This window comes from Sinohyriopsis cumingii, chromosome 12 (genome assembly GCF_028554795.1).
Source record: "Sinohyriopsis cumingii isolate HCF-2022 chromosome 12, ASM2855479v2, whole genome shotgun sequence".
Lineage (NCBI taxonomy): Eukaryota > Metazoa > Mollusca > Bivalvia > Unionida > Unionidae > Sinohyriopsis > Sinohyriopsis cumingii.
In genome coordinates this window covers 16,574,184-16,596,890 of record NC_142972.1, presented here as the reverse complement: position 1 = coordinate 16,596,890, position 22,707 = coordinate 16,574,184, and the positions used below count along the sequence as shown (strand labels likewise).

The window sequence follows — 22,707 nt, the reverse complement described above, 5'->3', positions numbered from 1 at the left end:
CATGTGCAGTTCTAAAGACTGGTCTGTTTTAAACCTAAGGTCAAACGAAAAATTCCAAACTCCAGACACAAACTCCAGTTACAAAGAGAGAACTTTTTGGCCTGAATAAAAATGGGTCCAGAACAAACAAAAAAAATTGTGCTGTATTTTTTTATTTGGGTAGAATGTCTACCTTACTAGACATCATTGCACAACTACAGCTTTTTCCTTTTCTGTAATATCACCCACTTTGGTGTATGTTATATGATTTTGACATTATAGAGCATGGAAGTATGGTACTACCTTATGACAAATAAATATGGCAAATGAAGTTAACAAATTATTTTATTTTTCATAAATTTCTTAGAAATTGTCAAGAAATGGCTGTTTTTGTCATTTCTGTGCAATGTTAATGCACAGATGAAGAAAAGGGTATCTTCAAAAAAGTCAAGGAAGCAAAATGATTTTTCAATATGTGCATCTTTCGATGATGACCATAATATCTATCATGTTTCATCATTCATAAAAAGAACTATAAAACAAGCTCACAAAGTTAATAACTGATGGGGTGAGTGTACAAATGCAAACAATATTCAGGTGGAAAGAACTATTTACTGTAACACGTCCCTTCAGTGAGACTTAGGCATACAGAGGAGTAATGATCAACTTCACTGTATTGTATCATACATGCCACTACTTGTATTCACAGTTTAGTTAAGTCTGTAGAATACAGTTTCTATGGTATCATTTATTAGAAACAAGAATCCCTCGACAGGACTGATGCTCTTTTGTCTGAAAAGAATTTCCAAGAATTCAAGACCATTTTTGTCTTGTAACTGCAGAGTGTAGAAACGTCTCTGATATGCTTGAGTGTGGCAGCATTATTGGATGCAAGATCTGCACCATTTTCAAATAAGAACAAACTGGACACTATTAAAATACCTTTGGTGAAAACCCTATTTTAATATGACCATCCAGTCAGGAGAATTAGTGATAAGATTTTCAATATGTTCATTGTGGCAGCCACATACATGGTCAAATCAACACCATTTGTTTTTTCAAGACCAACTACATATAATAAATAGTCCTTCTGGTGAAAAACTCATGTCAATATGACTTTCTACATAGGATGTAGTAGTAATATCAAGGTAGGGTAGTCATACTGGATGTCACATCAACACCATCTTCATTGAGTATGAACAAGACATCATAAGAAGTCTTTTAGTGGAAACACACATGCTGACATGACCATTCACAATGAAGGATTAGTGGTAAAAGTTTCATGATAGCCACTGTGGTGGTCATATTGGATGTCTAGTTGGTACCATTTTCATTTAGGACCAAATAGATATCATAAAATGTCTTTTGGCAAAATTCACATACCCATATGACTTTCTTTTCAGGAAAAGTAGAAACAACAAGATTTTAAAGATGGCTGCCATGGTGGTTGTTTTGGACATCAGATCTGCATCATTTCCATTTAGGACTGACTAGAAATCATAAGTAGTCTTTCAGTGAAACTCCCTGATTATATGACCATCCACTCAGAAGTAGCTATAATATGTTCAAGATGGCTGCTATGGCAGCCATATTAGATGTCCATGTGGAACCATTCTCATTTAGGATCAATTTGACACCATAAGAAGTCTTCTGGTGAAAACCCCATGTTGCTATGACTATCCATTCATGAGCAGTAGCAATAACAGCATTTTGAAGCTGACTACAATAGAAGACCATCCTATAAGCTCTCCTGATCTATGACTAAAAATCACAACGTTTGAATTAGCACATAATTTAAACAACAATCTCACCTGAACCGCATGTAGATGGCCAGAATCTTCTTAACATTGTCAGTTGTCAATTCATAGGTGTCATCAGGATCATGAGGCATCTCATTTCCCATCACCTGACATAGTCTCTCTATTTTTTTATCTCTAAAAAAAGAAATCAGAGGTCATCAACCTGGTTTATATTAGTCTACATGCAAAATTAAACAGCGACTTGCAAAATCATTTTGGATCAGAGTTCTTTTAAGGATTTTAAACAATACAACTCTAGGAACTGACTTGTTGGGTCTTAAACTACCAACTATTGTAAATGTAAGGTTAAATATTTCAACAGTTGAAACATTAAATAAATCAGCATTAAATTAAGCAAACCCATACAGTACTTCAAACAAAGGTCTACATGACATAATGCCCCCACCCATGATATTTCATCCTACATTCAAAACTGCTACCTGTCCCAAAAAGAAGCAATCTTATGCACTGACTGGTAACTTTTTAAGGAATTCTCATAGTTAGTTACTATGCAGGTCAATCATAAAGACTGATAATTTCGAGGATCTAAGTTAATATGGTCACACTCAGAAATTCTCTTTGTGAGATTATGTCATTAAGATTTTTCTTATTTGTCAACAAATACAGTCACAAGGACCAGCAAGAGCCCCTCATAAAATTGTTAAAAATCTTGCAGTCATGAGATTTTCTGTAAAATTAAAACAATATTATGTATGTATAAATTCTATTGAACTTTAAATTAAATTAAATGAATTTAAGATTTCATACATATTTTTACCAATAACTACCAAATTCCTTTGACTAATACAAACATTATTCAAGCATTATAATAATAATAATAATAATAATAATGACCTTATTTAAAGAGGGTAACACAATTAGCTAAGAACTAATCTACCTGAAGCATTAAATATATTAAAAAAGGCAAGTAAAAACAATCAGCAAAAGAAACTAAAATAGTGCAGAACATGAAAAAGATATCGGTAACACAATAAAAGAACACAACCTAAACATAACACTAGCAATATTTGTATCCAGATACTATAACAAACCTTGGGAGGGAATCAAAATCTTCCTGAATAGGTACTCGGTTGCCAACCAGACTGTCATACAGATTTTGGGGCATGATGGCTGTCTCAAGCACTTGTCTAGTTTGCTGATCTATCAAATTTCCAGTGTTACGGTCAATATTAAATCCCAGGAATGTGATAGTGTGTCCATCAGGGTTAAAGAAGAGATATGGATGAGGGCTGTAAAGGGAAAGCAGACAATCTGCATTAGTAACAGCATGAGTATCTTAGTAAATAAAGTGTAAAAGTTATAATTTTCAATACAAATCACTAATAACAATATTACATCCACCAAGCCTTCCTCACTCTAGCACCTTGAAAACATTTTATATCATAAAATTCAATCTCACCAATATGATGGTGAATGAGCTAATCTTTCATCAGCATTTCTTAATCTTCGTCAACAGGAGTTAAACTTGGGTCTTCATAGCAAGAATTATGGCTTCTCAATGCTGCACTATTCAAGCCCCACAGCATGGAAAGTTTCATCTCACCTTTAATCATCCAGCTATGAATATTTATAGTTAGCACTCAAATGGAAACTTAAAGATTAATTTACCATAACCAATTTTAACCAACTACACTGATCATTACAATGGAAAATTGCAGCTAACTGTTAATTATGTTACACTGCAGCCTACCTATAACCATACAGAAAAAGCAATTTTAAATATAACATTTTAACAACTAGTGTTTCCACTTCCTCCATAATTATGTAAATCAATCATGGTAATGTAAATTATATTTACCACTACCCCAACCAATCAAGTGCATTGCAACATAATAATTATATAACAGTAGAAATTATATCAAAAATGAAACTTTTTACTCTGACATATGACCCACCTGCTTTCCCATGTTCTCCTCATCTGGTACTTTGCCAGACCTTCCACTCCCTCCTCATCCCTGTCCTCATTCTCTTCTTCAACTTCCTGATCTACTTCCATTCTGGTGGTTGGGGACTCCTCACTCATCTGGAGAGACCTTGTAGAGAAGTCCTTTTTAAAACAAAAGAGTATCATATTATATAATAAGAAGCATTACAATGTAAATACAGTTGATCTAATTTTGTTATACTCCAAAATTCATCACTCTCCACTTTATTTCTGTAATGTAACGTGAACAACTATTGTAAAACAATGAAGCTCATCATTTTACATCTTCTGACTGGGTAAAACACAGATCAGATGGTATTTATTGAGCATCCTGAGAAAATATTGAAATACTGGTAGAACGTAAACAAACTGAGTAATTCAAACCTTATAACAAGAGGACTACAAAACATCACATGATATGTCTGTCATGTGACATTTCCCTACCAATGACACAGGTCTCTGCACTTGGTACTTGACTATCACTGTATGACAAGGTATAAACCTGGGTAAAAATTTCATCATGATATATGTAGCGATTAATAAGTGACAGCATCCATACAAAAACAGATACTAATTCGCATTAACCCCTGTTGTTAACTTGAGAATGGGGGCATGACTGAACAAGAAACTATCACATCAAGATATATAAATGGTTTAGATTTCATTTAAATATTCTCATTGGTTCAAAAGTTACACCTGTACATGGACAGAGGTCTGTGATTGATATTTTCTTTTGCAGTAACAATGACTTTGTTGTTTGAAGCATCTGTAGATCTGACTGTTACCTCAAAAAAGGGGACATGGCTAAAAAATCACACACTATATAACTTTTCATTCAGTGGTTCAAAAGTTACACCCTGGACAAATATACAATTCACAGAATTACATTTTCATTCGCTGTGACCTTGCCCTTAATGGGAAGAGCACATGGCCATAGTAGAGTATAATATGCCATCTAGTCATGCATAGATAGGCAAAGTTTCAGTTAAGGATCATTGTGTTTCAAACGACTTACTCTAGGAAAGGATACAATCTCAGAATTTATAATGTCTTTGCCCATATCCTGACTTTAAGGCACAGGTTTTGATAAATAACACACCATCTAGTTCTGATATGAATGATTAGCTAAAGTTTCATTAAATTATCTTCAGTGGTTCTGAACTTACACTCTCTAAACAACGATGCAAGAATGACAATTTTTCACACCGACCATGAACAGCTGCTGGGTATGGTACATTTTATATATATGTGTGTGTGTGTGTGTGTGTGTAGTCAAAGTTATCAAGACACGGATGGACATGATAGGCTTCAATATATCAAAGTGATCTGTAAGAATTTAAAATTTTCATACCCTCGACATTTGGATCAGGAATCTCAGTACAAATCTGGAGAAGCCAGGAAGATCTTCCGCAACAGCAGCACTACAAAAAGTAGACTTTTCAAAGTCTCTGAGTTGGGTATTGAAGAACCAAACAAAGTGGTGAAGCTCTGCCCATGAAGGGTCTGGGACTCCACAGTGCCTGGTAAGATAAAGGAATTTGAGAATGAGAGTACATATATTTATATACAAGCATTAAATGGCATTTCAGCACAATAATCACTATATGGTGCTTATTTAAAACTGTTCTCAAAATTTAAAAAACTCAAACAAAAGAACTATTGGAAGATAAACCCTTCCAAGTACAAGAAGATAAAAGTAAAGATGATAGTATATTGTAAGAAAAAGATTAAGTTGAGCACATTTAAATCCTTAAAAGGGGCCCCGAGTGGCCAAGTGGTCTAAAGCGCTCTACGTTACGGATCACTGCCATCTCACCTCTGTCTGCGTGGGTTTGAGTCTAGGATTCGGCCAGCATGGGTATGTCAGAAAGCTTGCCAGTAGCTTCTTGTGGGTTGGTGGTTCTTCCTGGGGTTTTCCCAGATTCTTCCTCCACCATTAATACTGGCTGCCATGCATAGCCTATCGTGTGCTGAAAAATGGCGTTAAACCTCACAACAACAACAACAAATCCTTAAAATATAGGAACACAATGTGTTATATAAACCACAAAAGGCTGAGACATACATAGAAACAAAATACAGACAAACAAGAGACAATAAGAAGCAACAGGGACAGAAAGACATATTCAGACAGGGATTGAAAAATATAAACAGAATGAATCAAAGATATGGACAGAAAGTGAGATAAAGATTAGAACTGTAACAGAAGTTGAGAATAAAAAGAAAGAGAAAGGCAGAAAGAAACAAGATACACTAAATGAAATACTCAAAGCAACTGGGAAATATTTAAAATACTGACAATGTAATATAATATATTAAACAGGATCAAAGGGATGAACTGTGAGATATTGATGATCATGTTCATGATCACAAGCATGTAGGAGTATCCCTAAAAAAACTTGTAGCATGAATTTTATTTTTAAAGTCATTTATCTCTTAATCTCTTAAAAGAGAATTGATAAAAAAAATCATAAAACATTTTGATAGAAAAGATTTAAGCAAATACTTTTAATGAGCACAGCTACTGAAATGATTTTATTGGAAGTGCTGCACAGAGGCTGTCAGCTAGACTTTCAATCTAATAATTTCATTTTCATTTCCTGTTACATAACCAGACTCACTTTTTTTAGACCAAAAGGACAATAAAGCAAAATATACAAAAGTACCTATTATTAGAAATACAAACTATTCTTAGTAATTGAAAGTAGACAGCATGCCATAGGCTTGGGATTGATAAATCCATCCGAGCCAACCAGTGTGAATATGACAAGGGGAAAAAAGGGGAAGGCTGAAAGCGAATTTAGAAAGAGAGAAAAGGTGATATATAGTGAGGGACAAAAAAGATTATGTATGCATACAGTAGCATGTTATTGCACCTCACCACAATAGTGGCTATATGGTGCCAACTAAAGGTAAAGTTTATAAAAGGTAAAACTTGTGTTCCAAATATATGTAAACATGAAGTATAATATGATAAAATATAAAATGTAAACATGTAGAGTGCTATAAAATGAACACAAAAAGCTACATATTACAAGTCTTAAAGAAGTGAGAGATTCTTCAGTCACACACAAAGACCTTTAGTAAAAACACCCTATGCTCCATCACTCTCAATTTGTATACTACTTATGCTAGTACCCTGCAGACATCACTCTCAATTTGTATACTATTTATGCTAGTACCCTGAGGACATCACTCTCAATTTGTATACTACTTGTGCTAGTACCCTGTGGACATCACTCTCAACTTGTATACTACTTATGCTAGAACCCTGTGGACATCTCTCTCAATTTGTATACTACTTATGCTAGTACCCTGTGGACATCACTCTCAATTTGTATACTACTTATGCTAGTACCCTGTGGACATCACTCTCAATTTGTATACTACTTATGCTAATACCCTGTGGACATCACTCTTAATTTAAATACTACTTATGATACACACTCTTTCCATAGCAACATAAAAATATTAAAAGTAGAAAATTCGAAATATTAAAAAACACTTCTATGCATCTTTATTGATCTGTGTTGAGCGTTTTGTTGAAACGCCATGAATTGTTTCAAATTTATGTTCCAGATCACAATCGGACTAACAAAACATGGCAATAGCTATATCCCTCCAACCCCATACATCTCACTCATTTTTATTACTCTTTCAGGCAGGGTGTGATGGGGATGGGAAGATACAAAAATATTTTGTAAGCATGCAAAAGGTCAAACGGATTAGAATACTGGTTACTTTTATTCTATGGAAGAATGTTGTTTCTTTAATTTACCTAAGAAGAACCCTCAGGCAGTCTGCTGGTGTTCCCCAGGGGACACTTGGATTTACATCATCAATTCCACGTCCCTGGTCAAGTCGACTCAAATACTGGTAGGGACGTTGAAAGATTGTTCCTGTGAACTCCTTCAAGTCAAACTGTGGATCTTCCTGTTTGAAATCTGCAATCAGAATTACAATACCTGAACATTTTTACCCACTAAAGTACCATAGCAGCCTGTGAGCCCATATCTGCTTTGCAAATGTAATCAGTACATGTCAATATCTATAGCAAAAGGTGAGATCTCAATTGTTTATTAAGTTTACATCCTATTAAAATGGGATCTTTGGACAGATTACTAACCTGCCCAAAATCTGCCCTGTAACAGAATGTCAAAGACTCAAGGACACTAGGATACTTTCTGAACATTGTTTTCAATGCAGTTGATTACATATATGCTTGAAAAACTGTTCAAATTTCAGCATGTGTTTAATACTGAATTCTCCTTATGTCATTGTGCCTTTGGTGTGTTTTTTTAATTTTTAACATAGCTTTAACAATTTTTCAGTCATATCGCTATGATGTCTGCAGTGTGGCAGTTTATAGTGATGTCTAGCACTGGGTCATCATGCTGCAGACATGTAGCATAATGTCCCACCCAGTCACATTATCCTGACACCAGGCCGACCAGTCTTAACACAAACCTCTTAATGCAGAGCGCCAAGCGAGGCAGCTGTTAGTACCATTTTTGTCAGTCTTTGGTATGACTCAGCCATGGATCGAACCCATAACCTCCCTCTAACCACTAGGCCACCGGAGTGGTTTGTGCTTTTTGCTGAATCATGTCAATATACTCTAATATTTTCAGCAGATTTTACACATAGTGGAAGCTTATTCCACAGAACTGTACCAGAGTATTGGAAGCTCTTTTTAAATTGCTGTTCTTGGTTTTGGTGCTAGAAGGTTTCCATGTGATATTGATCTCAACTGGTATTGTGCTGAAAAGGGTCTGAATAAGTCCTGAAGATACTCTGGTGCAGTTCCATGTAGGCATTTATATAAAAGAATTGCCTTGTGAAAATCTATCCTGTCATGTATTATGAACCATTTGAGTTCTGTAAATAATACTTTTGAGGGATGATCAACAGATGCATCTAAAAGTAAACGTGCTGCTCATTTCTGAAGTTTATAAATCCTGTCACGCTCAGATTTAGCACAGTTTCCCCATACATTGGAACAATAATCCATTGTTGGAAGAATATATGACTTGTAGTATAGATTTCGAGTTTCCATAGATAAATATTTCTTGATTCTGCTGAGCAGGGCAATTTTGGATGACAGTGTTTTACAAAGCTTATCAATATGGTCATTCCATAATAAATTATTATCTATGGTCACACCTACAAGCTTTTCATGTTTGATTAGAAAATAATGGATAATTATTTATTGCAAGAGATAGTTCTGGGTTCCCTAAATTGTGTATCTTTTGTGATGTCCCCAAAATCATACATTTTGTTTTACCTTCATTAATTACCATCCTATTTTGTTGTGCCCAGTTTTGTACTCTAATAAGGTCTGAGTTTAATCTCATTTGGATAACTTCAGTAAGTATCAGAACTAGATGTACAAGGGTGTATCATCTGCAAACAAATCTGTATTTTTGGATTCATTATTTAATAGTAGATCATTGATACAGATAAGGAAGAGGAGAGGGCCCAAAATTGAGCCTTGAGGGACTCCTGAATGAATAGTGTGAGTTTGAGAGCTTATATTGCCAATGCTTACTTGTTGAGACCTTTGATTTAGGTATGATCTAAACCAGTTTAAAGAAGGATTGTTGAACCTGTAACAGTTCAACTTTTGCAACAGAATTTCATGATCAACAAGATCAAAGGCTTTCTTAAGTAAAACAATCCCAGTCATATGTCCATTATCCATTTCCTTCAACCAAGATCAATTAATTTGGTAAGTTCTGTTTGGCATGAGTGGTACTTTCTAAATCCTGATTGTGCTTTATGAAATAGAGAGTATGTTTCAAAAAATGTATAGACCTGAATGGCTACATGCTTTTCAAATAATTTTGATAATACAGGTAGAATTGATATTGGTCTTTAATTCTCTGGATCCTCCTTTTCTCCTTTCTTATAGACAGGTGTAACCTTTGCACATTTCAGTGTTTCTGGAAAGTTACCACACATTATACTTAATTTTATTATATGTTTTAGTGACTTTGTTATTACTGGTGCAACAAATTTAAGAATACACGTACCAATGCCATCCAATCTAGAGGATTTATTAATATAGAAACTGGCTTAGCACCTCTAGCGAAATAAATAAAAGAATTGGTTCCCCACCCAACTGCTAAGGAAGCCACACCACTGCTAACATTAAGAAATTATAATCTATAGACCAGTCTATCATACTGGTGCTTCAGTACTTTTCTCCTTATCAGTATTCATATAGCAAATTCCTGTTAAAATACTTTATACCAATAAACTTTGATTTTCCAAGACTGCATCAATATCATTTGAAAAATGTAATTATTAGAAAGAATCCAAAATAATTTTACAAAATGTAGAATGGCCAGAATATTTGAAATCAGTGACTGTTTTTCTAATAGCGTAATATATTGTTAATAAAGCTCTTACTAACAGTACTAGTTAATATTAATCACTAACGAAAAGACATAATTTCATTTTGTTTTTTTAACGTGCAAAATATTTCTATCAATGAAATTTAAACTTTACAAAGTTCTATGATTTTTAGGACTGTGGACCAAATTTAAGAATTAATATGCAAAGCTCTCACCTCTTGGCTTTGGTCTGTTGGTGAGTATATCCAAACTTTCTTGTGGGGATCGGCAGGTCAGGAATGGCAGAAAGTCAAATACGTGATGGACATAACTTGCACTGCCTCCCTGTTAATAAAAGCACCATAACAATTATTTATTACAAAGATGGACTAATATATAATTCAATGATTAATTCAGTTGGTAAAGCCTTGGGTGATGATTTAAGAAATCTGTGTGCAATACATAATTTTTTGATAACTGTTACTACTAAATCTTATTGCTGCTGATGATAATCTCATCAGCAGTCTGAAAAGAACCAAGTATCAAATATCAGAAGCTGGTGTTGGACATTTTGCAAAACCTCCAGTCTGACTAGATTCTTACCCACACATGGAGTTTTCTCTATCGAGCACCACACAGATCATTTAAAGGAATCTATTAGTCTCCTTATCTGTTAATGTTGCCCTACTTCATAAAAAAATAAGTATCTTTATTACTATTATTATTATTATTATTGTGCATCATCATTATCACAAATCTATTACAAATGCAGCACACCTAAAAACACTTCCATCTTTCCAAAATGAAACTTTATCAGGCTAGTGACAACATAGATCAAAGAAAGACTTTTGGTTCATGGAACATGTTTTGTTTTAAGAGAAAAATGTGCAAAATTTGCATGAACATGTCATTTCCATAAATTTGCATGAACATGTTATACCTAAATTTGCTCAAACATGTTATTTCCATAAATTTGCATGAACATGTTATTCCTAAATTTGCATAAACATGTTATTTCCATAAATTTGCATGAACATGTTATTTCCATAAATTTGCATGAACATGTTATTTCCATAAATTTGCATGAACATGTTATACCTAAATTTGCATGAACATGTTATTTCCATAAATTTGTACTTTCGATGCAAATGTGTATGACACGCTTAACTAATTTCCAAGCTGAATTTTTCGTAAAAAATTGTGATAAAACCTTCAGTACTGCCACAGTTTGTATAAAATCATATCAATTTTTGCACTAAATCCTTAAAAAAAGACAGTTTATAATGTAAGTATTATTATTAGTAGTAGTAGTAGTAACAGCAGTGCTAGTAAAGTAATCACAGGACAGTGAACAGCATTTATATTAAAAAAAATGAGGAAACATGTATGCTTGGGGTTGAGGGGGCTGCATAGGCCTCCTTGTAGATTCAGGGCAATGCACTGGGAGGGTGCAATGCCCCCTCCCAAGTGCCCCTGCAATTTATTTATTTAAAACCCTTAAAACTGACCATAATTACATACCTTTGCTATCTTATCAAACATTTGAACAATATGTGGGAATGTGATATTTGCTGATGCAGTGTCAGAGGTATTGGTACTAGTAACTTATCCAAATGGTACAGGTTGATCACTGAACTGTTTTAAATAACTTGTCAATGCCATAGTGTGAGCGTTTCTGTTTTAAAAGTAACATATGTTTCACTGATCTGACATGATCTTCAATAGCAACAGAGCCATGATTGCTATAATTTATTTGCTTTGTACACAAATTGCATAATGTCTATCCCAGTAAGTCACACTCAACAAAAGTGTCACCTTGTTTAACTGATATCGGTATGTCTAAACTGGTATTCAGTTCTACGGGAACATTCAAAGTATCATAAACAAAATTTATTCTTCATATCTTTGGAAATTTACTTCACTCTTGATTCTTTATTTTTCATTAAAATACTTATTTTTCAGTGTATTTTACATCAAGAAAATTTCCTCAGTTTTCTTTTCGGCTTCATTTTTCTCACAAAATTGAATGCAAAACGTTTGATTTGTGAAATGTTACTAAACATTCCTTGTGATTGGTTAATAGTTGCAATTGGATATAATGGTCTTTTTTGGCAACGCAATAAGCTCTCAAAATTACTGATGAATGATTGTCATTGTCATCCTTGTGGATTGACAGCCAACCCCAACCCCCACAAATTTTCTTCAAAATTTTGCCAATCTCAAAAGTAACCCTGGAGATGAATAAATCTACTAAGAATACACAGAACTGTGAACAGGACAGAGTTCTTTTATTCTGCTTTGAACAGTTCTCTATTGCAGGCCAGTGAGTTTTCTTTTACATACAAGGCTCCATATTAAAAGAATCATTGCCCAAATTATTATAATTTGAATAAAAACTTACCTTTCTTGACTGAGTTAATTCAACTATTGGCATTGTCTCTATCAGGTACAGATCTCTAGGTAAACGTCTCCAAACATATCCAAACTTGTCTGTCAAGCATCCCAGGATCAGAAGATTGAATAAGAAAAAGTCAACTCCTTCCTGGACCTGAAGTGTAACATTAGTGTGTCAAACATGTGATTATTGGATGATAAGTAAGTGTATAATTATATTTATAAGATTTCCCTTTAATCTGTGATGGATACAACCATTTTGTGAAAGAACAGAGAAATATGAAACCTATTTTGTCACAAATAATGAAAACCTGCTGCTAATATCATTCAAGTTGTAACAAGATTCCTCAAGAATTTCTGTACATTCCTTATTGACAAAAACTATCAATGCACTGGTACAGTGAAAAAGTACTGTGGTATGTACCAGCAGACAAATGTACTGCAGTAAACTGGTATTTCAGTAACACTGTGCACCTCTAGGTAATATGCACATCTTCAGATGATGACCATAATAAGCCACCAAGATTCATAGCTATCTATCAAAAGCTGTAGGACAAGTTGTGTTCGCATGATTCTGTCATACCCTATGTCCAGCTGCAAGATGAAAGGGGCAGTAACTCATAACAAAAAACTATGTGAGGACAGTAATTTGCCAATCTTCAAATAATGAACATGCATTTACAAGACTGTTATGTATAACATTTAGTTATAAGGTGATAAAGGCCAAGACAAAAATCACAATAGCATGGTGATTTATTGATATATGCATCTTAAGACGATGACCATAACATTTCTCAGGTTTCATGGCGATGCATTTCAATCTGTAAGTCAAGTTCCATTTACAGGACTATCATCTGATACATCAAGCTGCAAGTAAAGCTGGACAACAATACTAACTACCTGAGTATAAGCAGTTATCCTATAGCTCACCTATAAGAAGCTGTATGTAGTCTCCTGTAGACAATGATGTGGGAAGTAACCAAATTTCATTGTCCTGTCTCAAAGAGCATTATAGAAAAAGAGCTGAGATTACAGGAGATGCAATCAATATAGAAACATAAGTATAGCATGGTTCATCACTGAACCTCAGATAGTTTTAAGATATGAAGCAAAAGCAAAAGCAACCATGAAATATGTCCCTGTGACCTTGATTTACAAGATACACCCAGTTTCAAAAAGTACTATGACCATTCCACAAAAAATGCAACTGATGACATAATGATGGGATACCAAAGATTTTCAGAACTGAGACAATATATGCCCACCAAACCACACAAATCTGAAATAAATGTTTAGGCCATATGTAATGGAGATACCTCATATTAGCACTTCAGCTGAACCTTGTTAAAAGAGATCAAAATGAACGCCATCAAGTTGTCCACGGTCTGTCATAATAATAATAATAATAGTAATAATAATAACCTTATTTAAAGAGGGTAACACAATTAGCTAAGAACTAATCTACCTTGAGGCCATCATACAAAGGAATTTATTTATTTTAGCTGCATTTCTGAAGCCACTGGATATATTGGGTTTGGAAGAACGAAATAGAGTGGGCATTTCTAATCTCAACTGGAATACTATTCCAGACAGTTCCAGAGTATTGGAAACTTTTTTAAATAACTCCTTATTTGGTTTGGGAATTTTACACTGTTTGGTAGACATGGATCGCAGGTGGGGAGTATTACCAGGTAGCCTATACTGGAATAGTGATTGTAAATATTCAGGAGCACTATTATGAGATATGCTGTACATTAATTTGGCTTTTCTCAAACAGAAGTGGTCTTTAATAGGTAATATTTTTAACCTACCAGCTAAATTTTCCTTGCTTGATATTAGCCCAAATGCTCTTTTTTGAAAATGTTCCAGCTTTGCTATGTTTTTATCATTTGAATTTCCCCATATTGTATTACAGTAGTCTAAATAGGGTTGTATGCAACTGTTATAAAATAGTTTTCTGTGCCTTTCAGGGAGAAAATGTCCTATCCTACTGAGAAGCCATAAACTTGAATTGACTTTTTTACTGATATGTTTGATATGTTCAGTCCATGATAGGTTATTATCTACCAAAACACCAAGTAGTCTGTCATGACAGACCATTTGCAAATTTTTATCCTTCCATGTCAGACATAGTTCATCACCATCAAGATTTGTCCTTTTTTTTTTTTTTGGTGTGTTGTTTTCTCCATTGCTGGTACTATCTTCAAGGCCTAGGACTCCAATTAAAAGTTTTAATTTTCCATAAGACTTTCCTGATATGCTCTTAAATCCTTTGAACACATGCATGCATATTCCACTCTAAAACTTCATTCATGAAACACTTTCGCTTCAAGTAATTTCATCTTTAGGGATGGTGGTAAAATATGTAGATGGTGTATAGTAAAACTAAAGAGTGAATGGGAAGTCATTGTTTCATATAATTTCATTTTCTTTAAATCTCATTAACTGTGTGGGCAAGTCTGAGCCACTTGAGTTAGGATACTATTTAATTTTTTATTTTTAAGGTTTATTTGTCCTTCTCTGTCTTTACATGATGTATTTTGTCCATATGATTTCAGATGAGCACAACAGAAACTGTACATTGTAATTCTAGCTGATAGGAGTACATAGATTACAGTGTTATAATTACAAATATGAACAAATAGTTTTTCAGCTGGCACAGGTTGTTTAATTCTTTTTGGGTTTTAAAAAGTCACCAATTATTCACAAATTTAAAAAAAATATCGGCATTTATTTGAAATAAACTGTTTGACCACTCTGGTTTTCATAAATGAACACTGCCATGCAAGACAGCTAAGTATGCATGTTCATAAAGTTTGTGTCAAAAGATTTTTGAACTTGTCATGTACTGGTAAGTTTTCAGAGTTAAAAATATTTAAATTGCTTGTGTAAGTGACAGTTTATTAAATATCTTTACCTGTTTCTAATTACAATATTGTAATATAGGTACTTTTGCTCTGTAAAATTAATTAGAATGTATTGTTTCAGCTGTGCTCATTTGAGACCGTATTGTTAAAATAAATATATGATGTAATTACTATAAAGGACACATAACTCTTACTTGGGGGATGATGTTGGCAAATATCATATCTTTCTTTGCCTGTAAATTGTATCTCCACATTACATCTCTGACAAATATTATGGTTATGAATTAATCTTTTGGAATTGGGATAAAATACAACACAAACATCGATAATTATGTGCGACTAGTTTTGCATTTTCTATATGCTTCGTCAGGCACAAAATGTTTTGAAAGAAATTGATGACGTCTTTATATTTTAAAATAACAATTAAGACATTTACATAGCGTCATAAATAATATGCACCATCATAACAATTTTATATATATGACACAACAAAAAAGATACATGATATCCTGAAAATTGTCTTTTGGAAAATTTCTGTCAAAAATGCCACCAGATGAGTAATTGGGACTCTGGCATCAGCTCATATAAGACTACATTTGCCCTTTTTGGGTTGTTGATATCCAACAGGCAGGATATAATATGCAGTTCAACCATTTTACTGACAGATCTGTTTTGGAAATATGCTTTTGCTTTTTTCTAAAAGTACAGACATTAATAGAGGCAAACAACTGAAATGAAAAAATGTAGGCTGTAGTAGAAATTTGATTTGCATATTGTTTACAGAAATGCTGCAAAAGCTGGTTCATTGATAATGTATTGTCATACTTGTACTAATATGCTTTGTATCACCTAATACCTCTACAGCTATGTAAAAAGGGTCACTGCCAGATTTCATCATTTTATACTCTTCATGTCCTCACAGCATTTAGCAGGGGAGAAAAAAGTTTGTTTCATTTTCTTTTTCATGATTGTAATCGAGTCATAAAGAGGGTATGGATATGAAATATTCAATTTCTACAAAAATATAGCCAAATTTGATATTTCTGGATATCACACCCTGTCACAAAGAGAACCAGATATCATATTTCTTTGATGTTATGTCCATGCTCACCTACCCACTTTAAGAAAGTTGTAGCAAAGGGTAGGGATGGAAAAAATAAGCTTATCTTCACTTGTGACAAAGGGGCAAGAAGAAAAGGTCTGTTGTGTTATGTATATTTAATGTGTATTGTTGTTAGTCTTTTTTCTCCATGGTTTATGGTATGTAAAATTGTAATTTGGAATTGACCTTGTCCAAACTCAAGTACATGTTGTACCTGACCTGTAGCATCTGTTTTGTAAACATCAGCTAATAGTTTTCCTAGGATTTTGGATTAAGTATTTAGATTACTGTATTATTAATGTAAACATGTTAATCAAAGACTAGAACAATGGAATTCCCCCAAAATAATAACCTAGCCTACCTAGGTATTACCACATTCTTTATTATAATTTTAATAACAGATTTTATCTGTTTACAGCTTAGAATTTTCTAGAAATGAACTTTGGACCTACATCCAGTCTCTTTCTTAGTTATTTATATAATCTTGTTTACTTTAAAAATTATTCATTCTTGCTTTGACATCTTTAGGCAGAATCAGTCTTACTGTTGTGTTCAGTATTTGATTTGGGTGAAATTATTTATTTAAATTAATATTCACTGGAAATACAAAGTGTTCTTTTATAATATTCTTGGACAGAAAAGTAAACATAATAATAATAATAATAATAATAATGACCTTATTTAAAGAGGGTAACACAATTAGCTAAAATCTAATCTACCTTGAGGCCATCATACAAAGGAATTTATTTATTTTAGCTGCATCTCTGAAGCCACTGGATATGTTGGGTTTGGAAGAAGGAAATAGTGTGGGCATTTCTGATCTCAACTGGAATACTATTCCAGAGCAGAGTTCCAGAGTATTGGAAACTTTTTTTAAATAACTCCTTATTTGGTTTGGGAATTTTATACTGTTTGGTAGACATGGATCACAGGTGGGGAGTATTACCAGGTAGCCTATACTGGAATAGTGATTGTAAATATTCAGGAGCACTATTATGAGATATCCTGTACATTAATTTGGCTTTTCTCAAACAGATTTGGTCTTTAATAGGTAATATTTTTAACCTACCAGCTAAACTTTCCTTGCTTTCTTTCTGGATTGATATTAGCCTAAATGCTCTTTTTTGAAGATGTGCCAGCTTTGCTATGTTTTTATCATTTGAATTACCCCATACTGTATTACAGTAGTCCAAATAGGGTTCTATGTAACTGTTATAAAATAGTTTTCTGTGCCTTTCAGGGAGAAAATGTCCTATCCTACTGAGAAGCCATAAACTTGAATTGACTTTTTTACTGATATGTTTGATATGTTCAGTCCATGATAGGTTATTATCTACAAAGTAAACCATCTAATTGTTCTTTCATCACACTGGTAGATTTTCAGTTTCTTCAAAAGGATTTCATGATCCACCATGTCAAAAGCTTTCCTGAAATCTACAAATGCAGATCCTATTATCTACCTTGGTCAAGTGCTTGAAGCCATTGATCAGTTAGGGAGATCAAGGCAGTCTCACAGGAATGTTTCTGTCTAAAACCTGATTGATTAGGGTATAATTAGAATAGATGGGAAATAATCATCATTTATACTTTGACAAGTACTTTTCCTGCTGAACATCGGGAAGATGACATTCACATGTGTGCTACTATATGAGGTCTTCCACCACTTCTCAGGCAAAAAGTCTGTGATAAGGAGTCAGAGATGACTTGTACAAAGCAATCTATTACAACCACTGATTGCGTAATCTGTGATAAGGAGTCAGAGATGACTTGTACAAAGCAATCTATTACAACCACTGATTGCGTTTACAACAGTACTGATGATGATGTTGATTTAATCTGAGAATCACAGGTGGGCAGATAAAAGGTTGTTGTGACCAGGCCAAAGTTTTCCATTTGTATCCATTTTAACATAAGAATCTAGTAGATAATCATTAGCAGTTCAGAAAGCAGCTGGAAGACCAAGCACAAAATACTCTAGGCAAATTATTTGTTTCATCACTGACTGCTGTTGAGTTTATAATGCTTGAATGATCTACAAACTGGTCACAACCAGGCAAGTAAGCAGAAACAAACACACAAATGCTAACTTCATCCTGGATCAAGGGAGAGATCTAATTCACAACTTTAGTAAAAACAATGGTTAACTCTGAGGGAAAATGGTGGTTTCAGGTTGATTTTTTTTTCTTTTCAATTGTGCAATTTAAAACTTACCATGCATAAAAAAATAGCTGTAAACCAAGTTTTCAGAAGAAAACTCATCAGGAAATTGTTGATGGTTGCTGTTTATGCAATATTCATGTTTTGTGTCTGCTTCCTTTTTGTTCCAAGTCAGAGGAAATAATGAGTTTGACTGGTCATAGGAATATGTCAAGACCATGAAAAAAGCATTGTTCAAATGTTTTGGTATTCATTTTAGCAATGGTTGCCATATTTGTTGATAGGCTGGTACCACTGGTGAAAACCTCAAAACCCTTTATATAAGAGTTTTACTTTAATTTTAAGGGGAAAAAAGTTTTTCTATTTACAGTATTATGGCCATATTTTACAGTGATCTGAATTATTTTCACAAAATTAAAAGATGCTTTCTGCCAAATTTTGATTTAATTCTATTGAATGGTTTTTGATCAATTGTTTCGAAAAAAATTCTCAGTAATTGCAACCCTTTTTAAAGCAGATCAGCATCATTTGTATAAAAAAAAAAACAAACAGAAAACCCTGCATGACAATGTACTTTCTGTGAAATTCTGCCACAATATGACTTTTTTTCAAATGACTTTATTTAAAAGTTTTTCTTTTTTTAGAAATCATGGATATATTGGGTCAGCATCATTGGTAAACATTTCAAAGTCCCTTATGTCAGCTAAGGCTGCTTTCTGTCAAATTTGATAGAATTCTGTTCAATGGTTTTTGAGAAGTTGCTTAATGGTTTGTTACTGTCTGTGATGGCACCCATATTTGATGGTGGATAATAATTTTGCAAAAATGTTAATGCTCATCATGCCAGAATGCTTTGTGTCCAATTTTGTTTCTGGTACATTTTATTCAGTAATTTTGGCAAGGAGTTGCTTAAATGTTTTCTATTTTTTAGTATCAATTACTATATTTAATGGCAAATTAACATAATTTTTACATATTTAAAAGGCTTTTATGACTGGGTATTTCCTACCCAATCTGGCTCAAACTGATCCAGTAGATATTGATATGAAGTTTTAAAAGAAAATATTTGCAAATAACAGACAGTACTCATAAGACACAGGGCAATTATTATATGCTCATTTGGTCCTACCCCAATGTGTGCCAATAGACCTTCAACCAAAATCTTTGGAAAAACACTTGGTGTTGATGCTGTTGGAAAACTGACTGCTACGTATTGCTTTCCACTAACGTGCATGATAACAAAACACTTGACAATGATTATGAAGCTGTTGGAAAAGTTACTTCTTTGTAATGCTTTCCTCTTATATCAGCTTAAGAAGCTATGACAAGATGAACAATTGGATTGACAGCATAATGGATGGATGGAAACATGAATTTAGCCCCTCCTCCCTGCTTCTAAAAAAAACTGGGACATGCTAGATAGGGTTAAGTCACCAGTTCCAGTAATGAACAAGATTAAAATGTATCACTTACCTCATGTGCAATGTCCAGGTGAAATATGCGTGGTGTAGTGACCCCCTGTGCCAGTATATGGGTCAGAAGAATCTGAGTCACCTGGGAAACATTTATCTCTTTGTCCTGGAGAGGTATGTTCACAAGATGTGTAATTTTGTAGCGAGGATTTTTTTGTACCAGCTCTTCATTTCTCCTCTTGACATACAGGGATTTCCCAACCCCTGCTCGCCAGGACTTCACAACACGTACACTTGAGCTGCAAAAAATATTTTTCTCATTGATTTCACAGAGTAGATTTGTGTCTTGTGTTACATGCATTTTCCTACTGAAGTATCATCCTCTGCATGAAAAAATAACCATTGAAAAAATGGTTATTTTTCCCAAACAACTGTAGCTATTATGAATGTAAAATTAACATAATATTGTAATTTCATATCCTGTGACTTTCATCTATGAAGGTTTAAATCACAAACTCAAAATGGAATTGGCCTTTCTCAAACGTAATGCAAATATGGAGTTCATAAATTTGCTGTGGGAAACCTCAGTGAAAGCAAACTGAATATGTTCAACATAAAATGACAATTCACTTATTAACTCAAGAGTCTGGGCTTACAAATCAACAGGGAGGTGTCACTGCCCAAGTGTATCTACAAATGAGGTTTGATGAAAATTTTATAAAGTAACCTGACTTGATGAACATAAACAAGAGGCCTAAGTGGGCCTAATAGTGCACTGATAGGCATAATGTCAGCATGTGAATGTAAATTCACAAGTAATGAAACTGTAAAAGAGTTTGGAGCACATTGTTTTCTAGGATTCTACCCTGGATCTCTCTGCCAATTTCATGCCAGTACAACAGCTTGTCCAAATATAGTATTTCATGAATTTTGCCCAGACCACCAATGCTAAATAAAATTTCTTGTATCTTGTTTTTCTTGTATTAGGGAGGTAATCTGTGCAGTCAAGCATAGATTCCTGATTCTGTCCTTACTCAACTAGGGTCCAACACTACTTTCATAGCTTGGAAACTATTGAGATCCCCACCCAAAGGTACTGTGGTAGCTCAGTGTTACGGCATTGGACTCGTAACCAAATCTTGGGGTTTATATTCTCACCAGCTGCTCAGCTTGAATTTCCATCAGTCAAAATTTAACCATTCTAAGATCTTGAAGATACCAGCTCACATGACCAGAAATAGGATTTGTGAGTGTTCAAAAGCTGAACCAATCACATGCAAGATCACCTCATTAATACTCATGCATGTTGTTCATCATGGAACTCATCTAATATATTGATGCCATAACATTACATGCCATGGCCGAGTGGTCTAAAGCGCTCTCCATTACGGATCACTGCCATCTCACCTCTGTCTGCGTAGGTTCGAGTCTCGGATTCGGCCAATGTGGGTATGTGAGAAAGATTGCCAGTAGCTTCTCGAGGGTCGGTGGTTCTTTCTGTGGTTTTCCCGGGTTCTTCCTCCACCATTAATACTGGCTGCCATGTATAGCCTATCATGTGCTGAAAAATGGTGTTAAACCCTACAACAACAACAAAAACAACATTACATGCCTAATCTGGCCAAAATCTGATAAGAATATGGACTCTATTGTATCCACAACTCAGCCAATCAGTTACAAAATCACCCCATTAATCTGGATGCAGTCGATAATCATATTCATCCAAGATCTTGATGAAAGTTTATTTACCAAATGTGGTCTGAAATATGGCCTCTAAGATGTCCAAAAGCTCAGCCAATTAGATTCAAGATCACCTCATTAATAAAAGTGACTCTCACTCATAATCGAACTTGCCAAAGATTTAATGATGTAAACTTTTGTACTAAACCTAATCAAAATCTGATCAAAAATATGGCCTTAGAGTGTTCATGAGCTCAACCAATCTGATGCAAGATCAACACACATAGCTCTTGTGTACTTCTTGCATACCAAATCTGATCAAAGATATGGAGTGTTAACTGTAATTAATCAGATGTAAGAAGCAATAATTGATATGTGTGGATCTCACCTAAACACATCTGAGATATTGATGATAAAGACTTAAATCTGATCAAAATATGATAGAAATGGAAACTGTTATATGTACCAGGCAATCATATTGGTGATTTGGTACTTTTCTCAGTTATCAGTATTTAGTTTTTTTTTGTTTGTGTTTTTATTATCATTATACACTATGGATAACTGTATCTTGGACTTAACCTTGTCCAAAATCAAGTTCTTTTTCTACCTGACCTGATTTAATGATTTTGGTTTTGTAGTAAACCTGTTTATTTCAATCTGAGTCTAGAACTTTGGAAATTCTACATGAATTGTCAGGTCCATCTGTTGTTACTACATTTTATATTATAATTTTCGTAACAGATTTCTAATTATAACTAAGATTTTATCTTGTAAACGTTTTAAGCCTTCTTGAAGGAAAAATTCCATTAGGTAATATTTTTTTTTATAGAAATGCTAATAATGACCTGAGGTCAGGTAGAGAACAATATAATCTTGTTTTTCTAGAAATTAATTATTCGTGCTTTAAGATCTAAGCAGAATCAATTGTATTATTGTTGTGTCCAGTAATTCAATTAGGCTAGAATTTAATTATTCATGTTATTTATTCACTGGAAATACAAAGTGCTTTTCAAAAATATCATTCTTGGAAATAGAGA

The 22,707-nt window shown here is 34.0% G+C and overlaps 1 protein-coding gene across 2 annotated transcripts in view; it reads right to left on the bottom strand.

Annotated features, from left to right (window-relative positions):
* The window catches only part of LOC149786032 (E3 ubiquitin-protein ligase rnf213-alpha-like), a 354,737-nt gene that overhangs the window by 210,994 nt on the left and 121,036 nt on the right, over nt 1-22,707 (bottom strand). For both annotated transcript variants that reach the window (XM_089976319.1, XM_089976318.1), the window contains exons 29-36: nt 20,052-20,289; nt 12,460-12,606; nt 10,295-10,403; nt 7,502-7,667; nt 5,075-5,243; nt 3,695-3,846; nt 2,831-3,028; nt 1,791-1,913 (exon numbers count right to left, since the gene is read on the bottom strand). In XM_089976319.1, the coding sequence (XP_089832445.1) occupies nt 1,791-1,913; nt 2,831-3,028; nt 3,695-3,846; nt 5,075-5,243; nt 7,502-7,667; nt 10,295-10,403; nt 12,460-12,606; nt 20,052-20,289 (1,302 nt within the window). The remainder of the gene's footprint in view (nt 1-1,790; nt 1,914-2,830; nt 3,029-3,694; nt 3,847-5,074; nt 5,244-7,501; nt 7,668-10,294; nt 10,404-12,459; nt 12,607-20,051; nt 20,290-22,707) is intronic.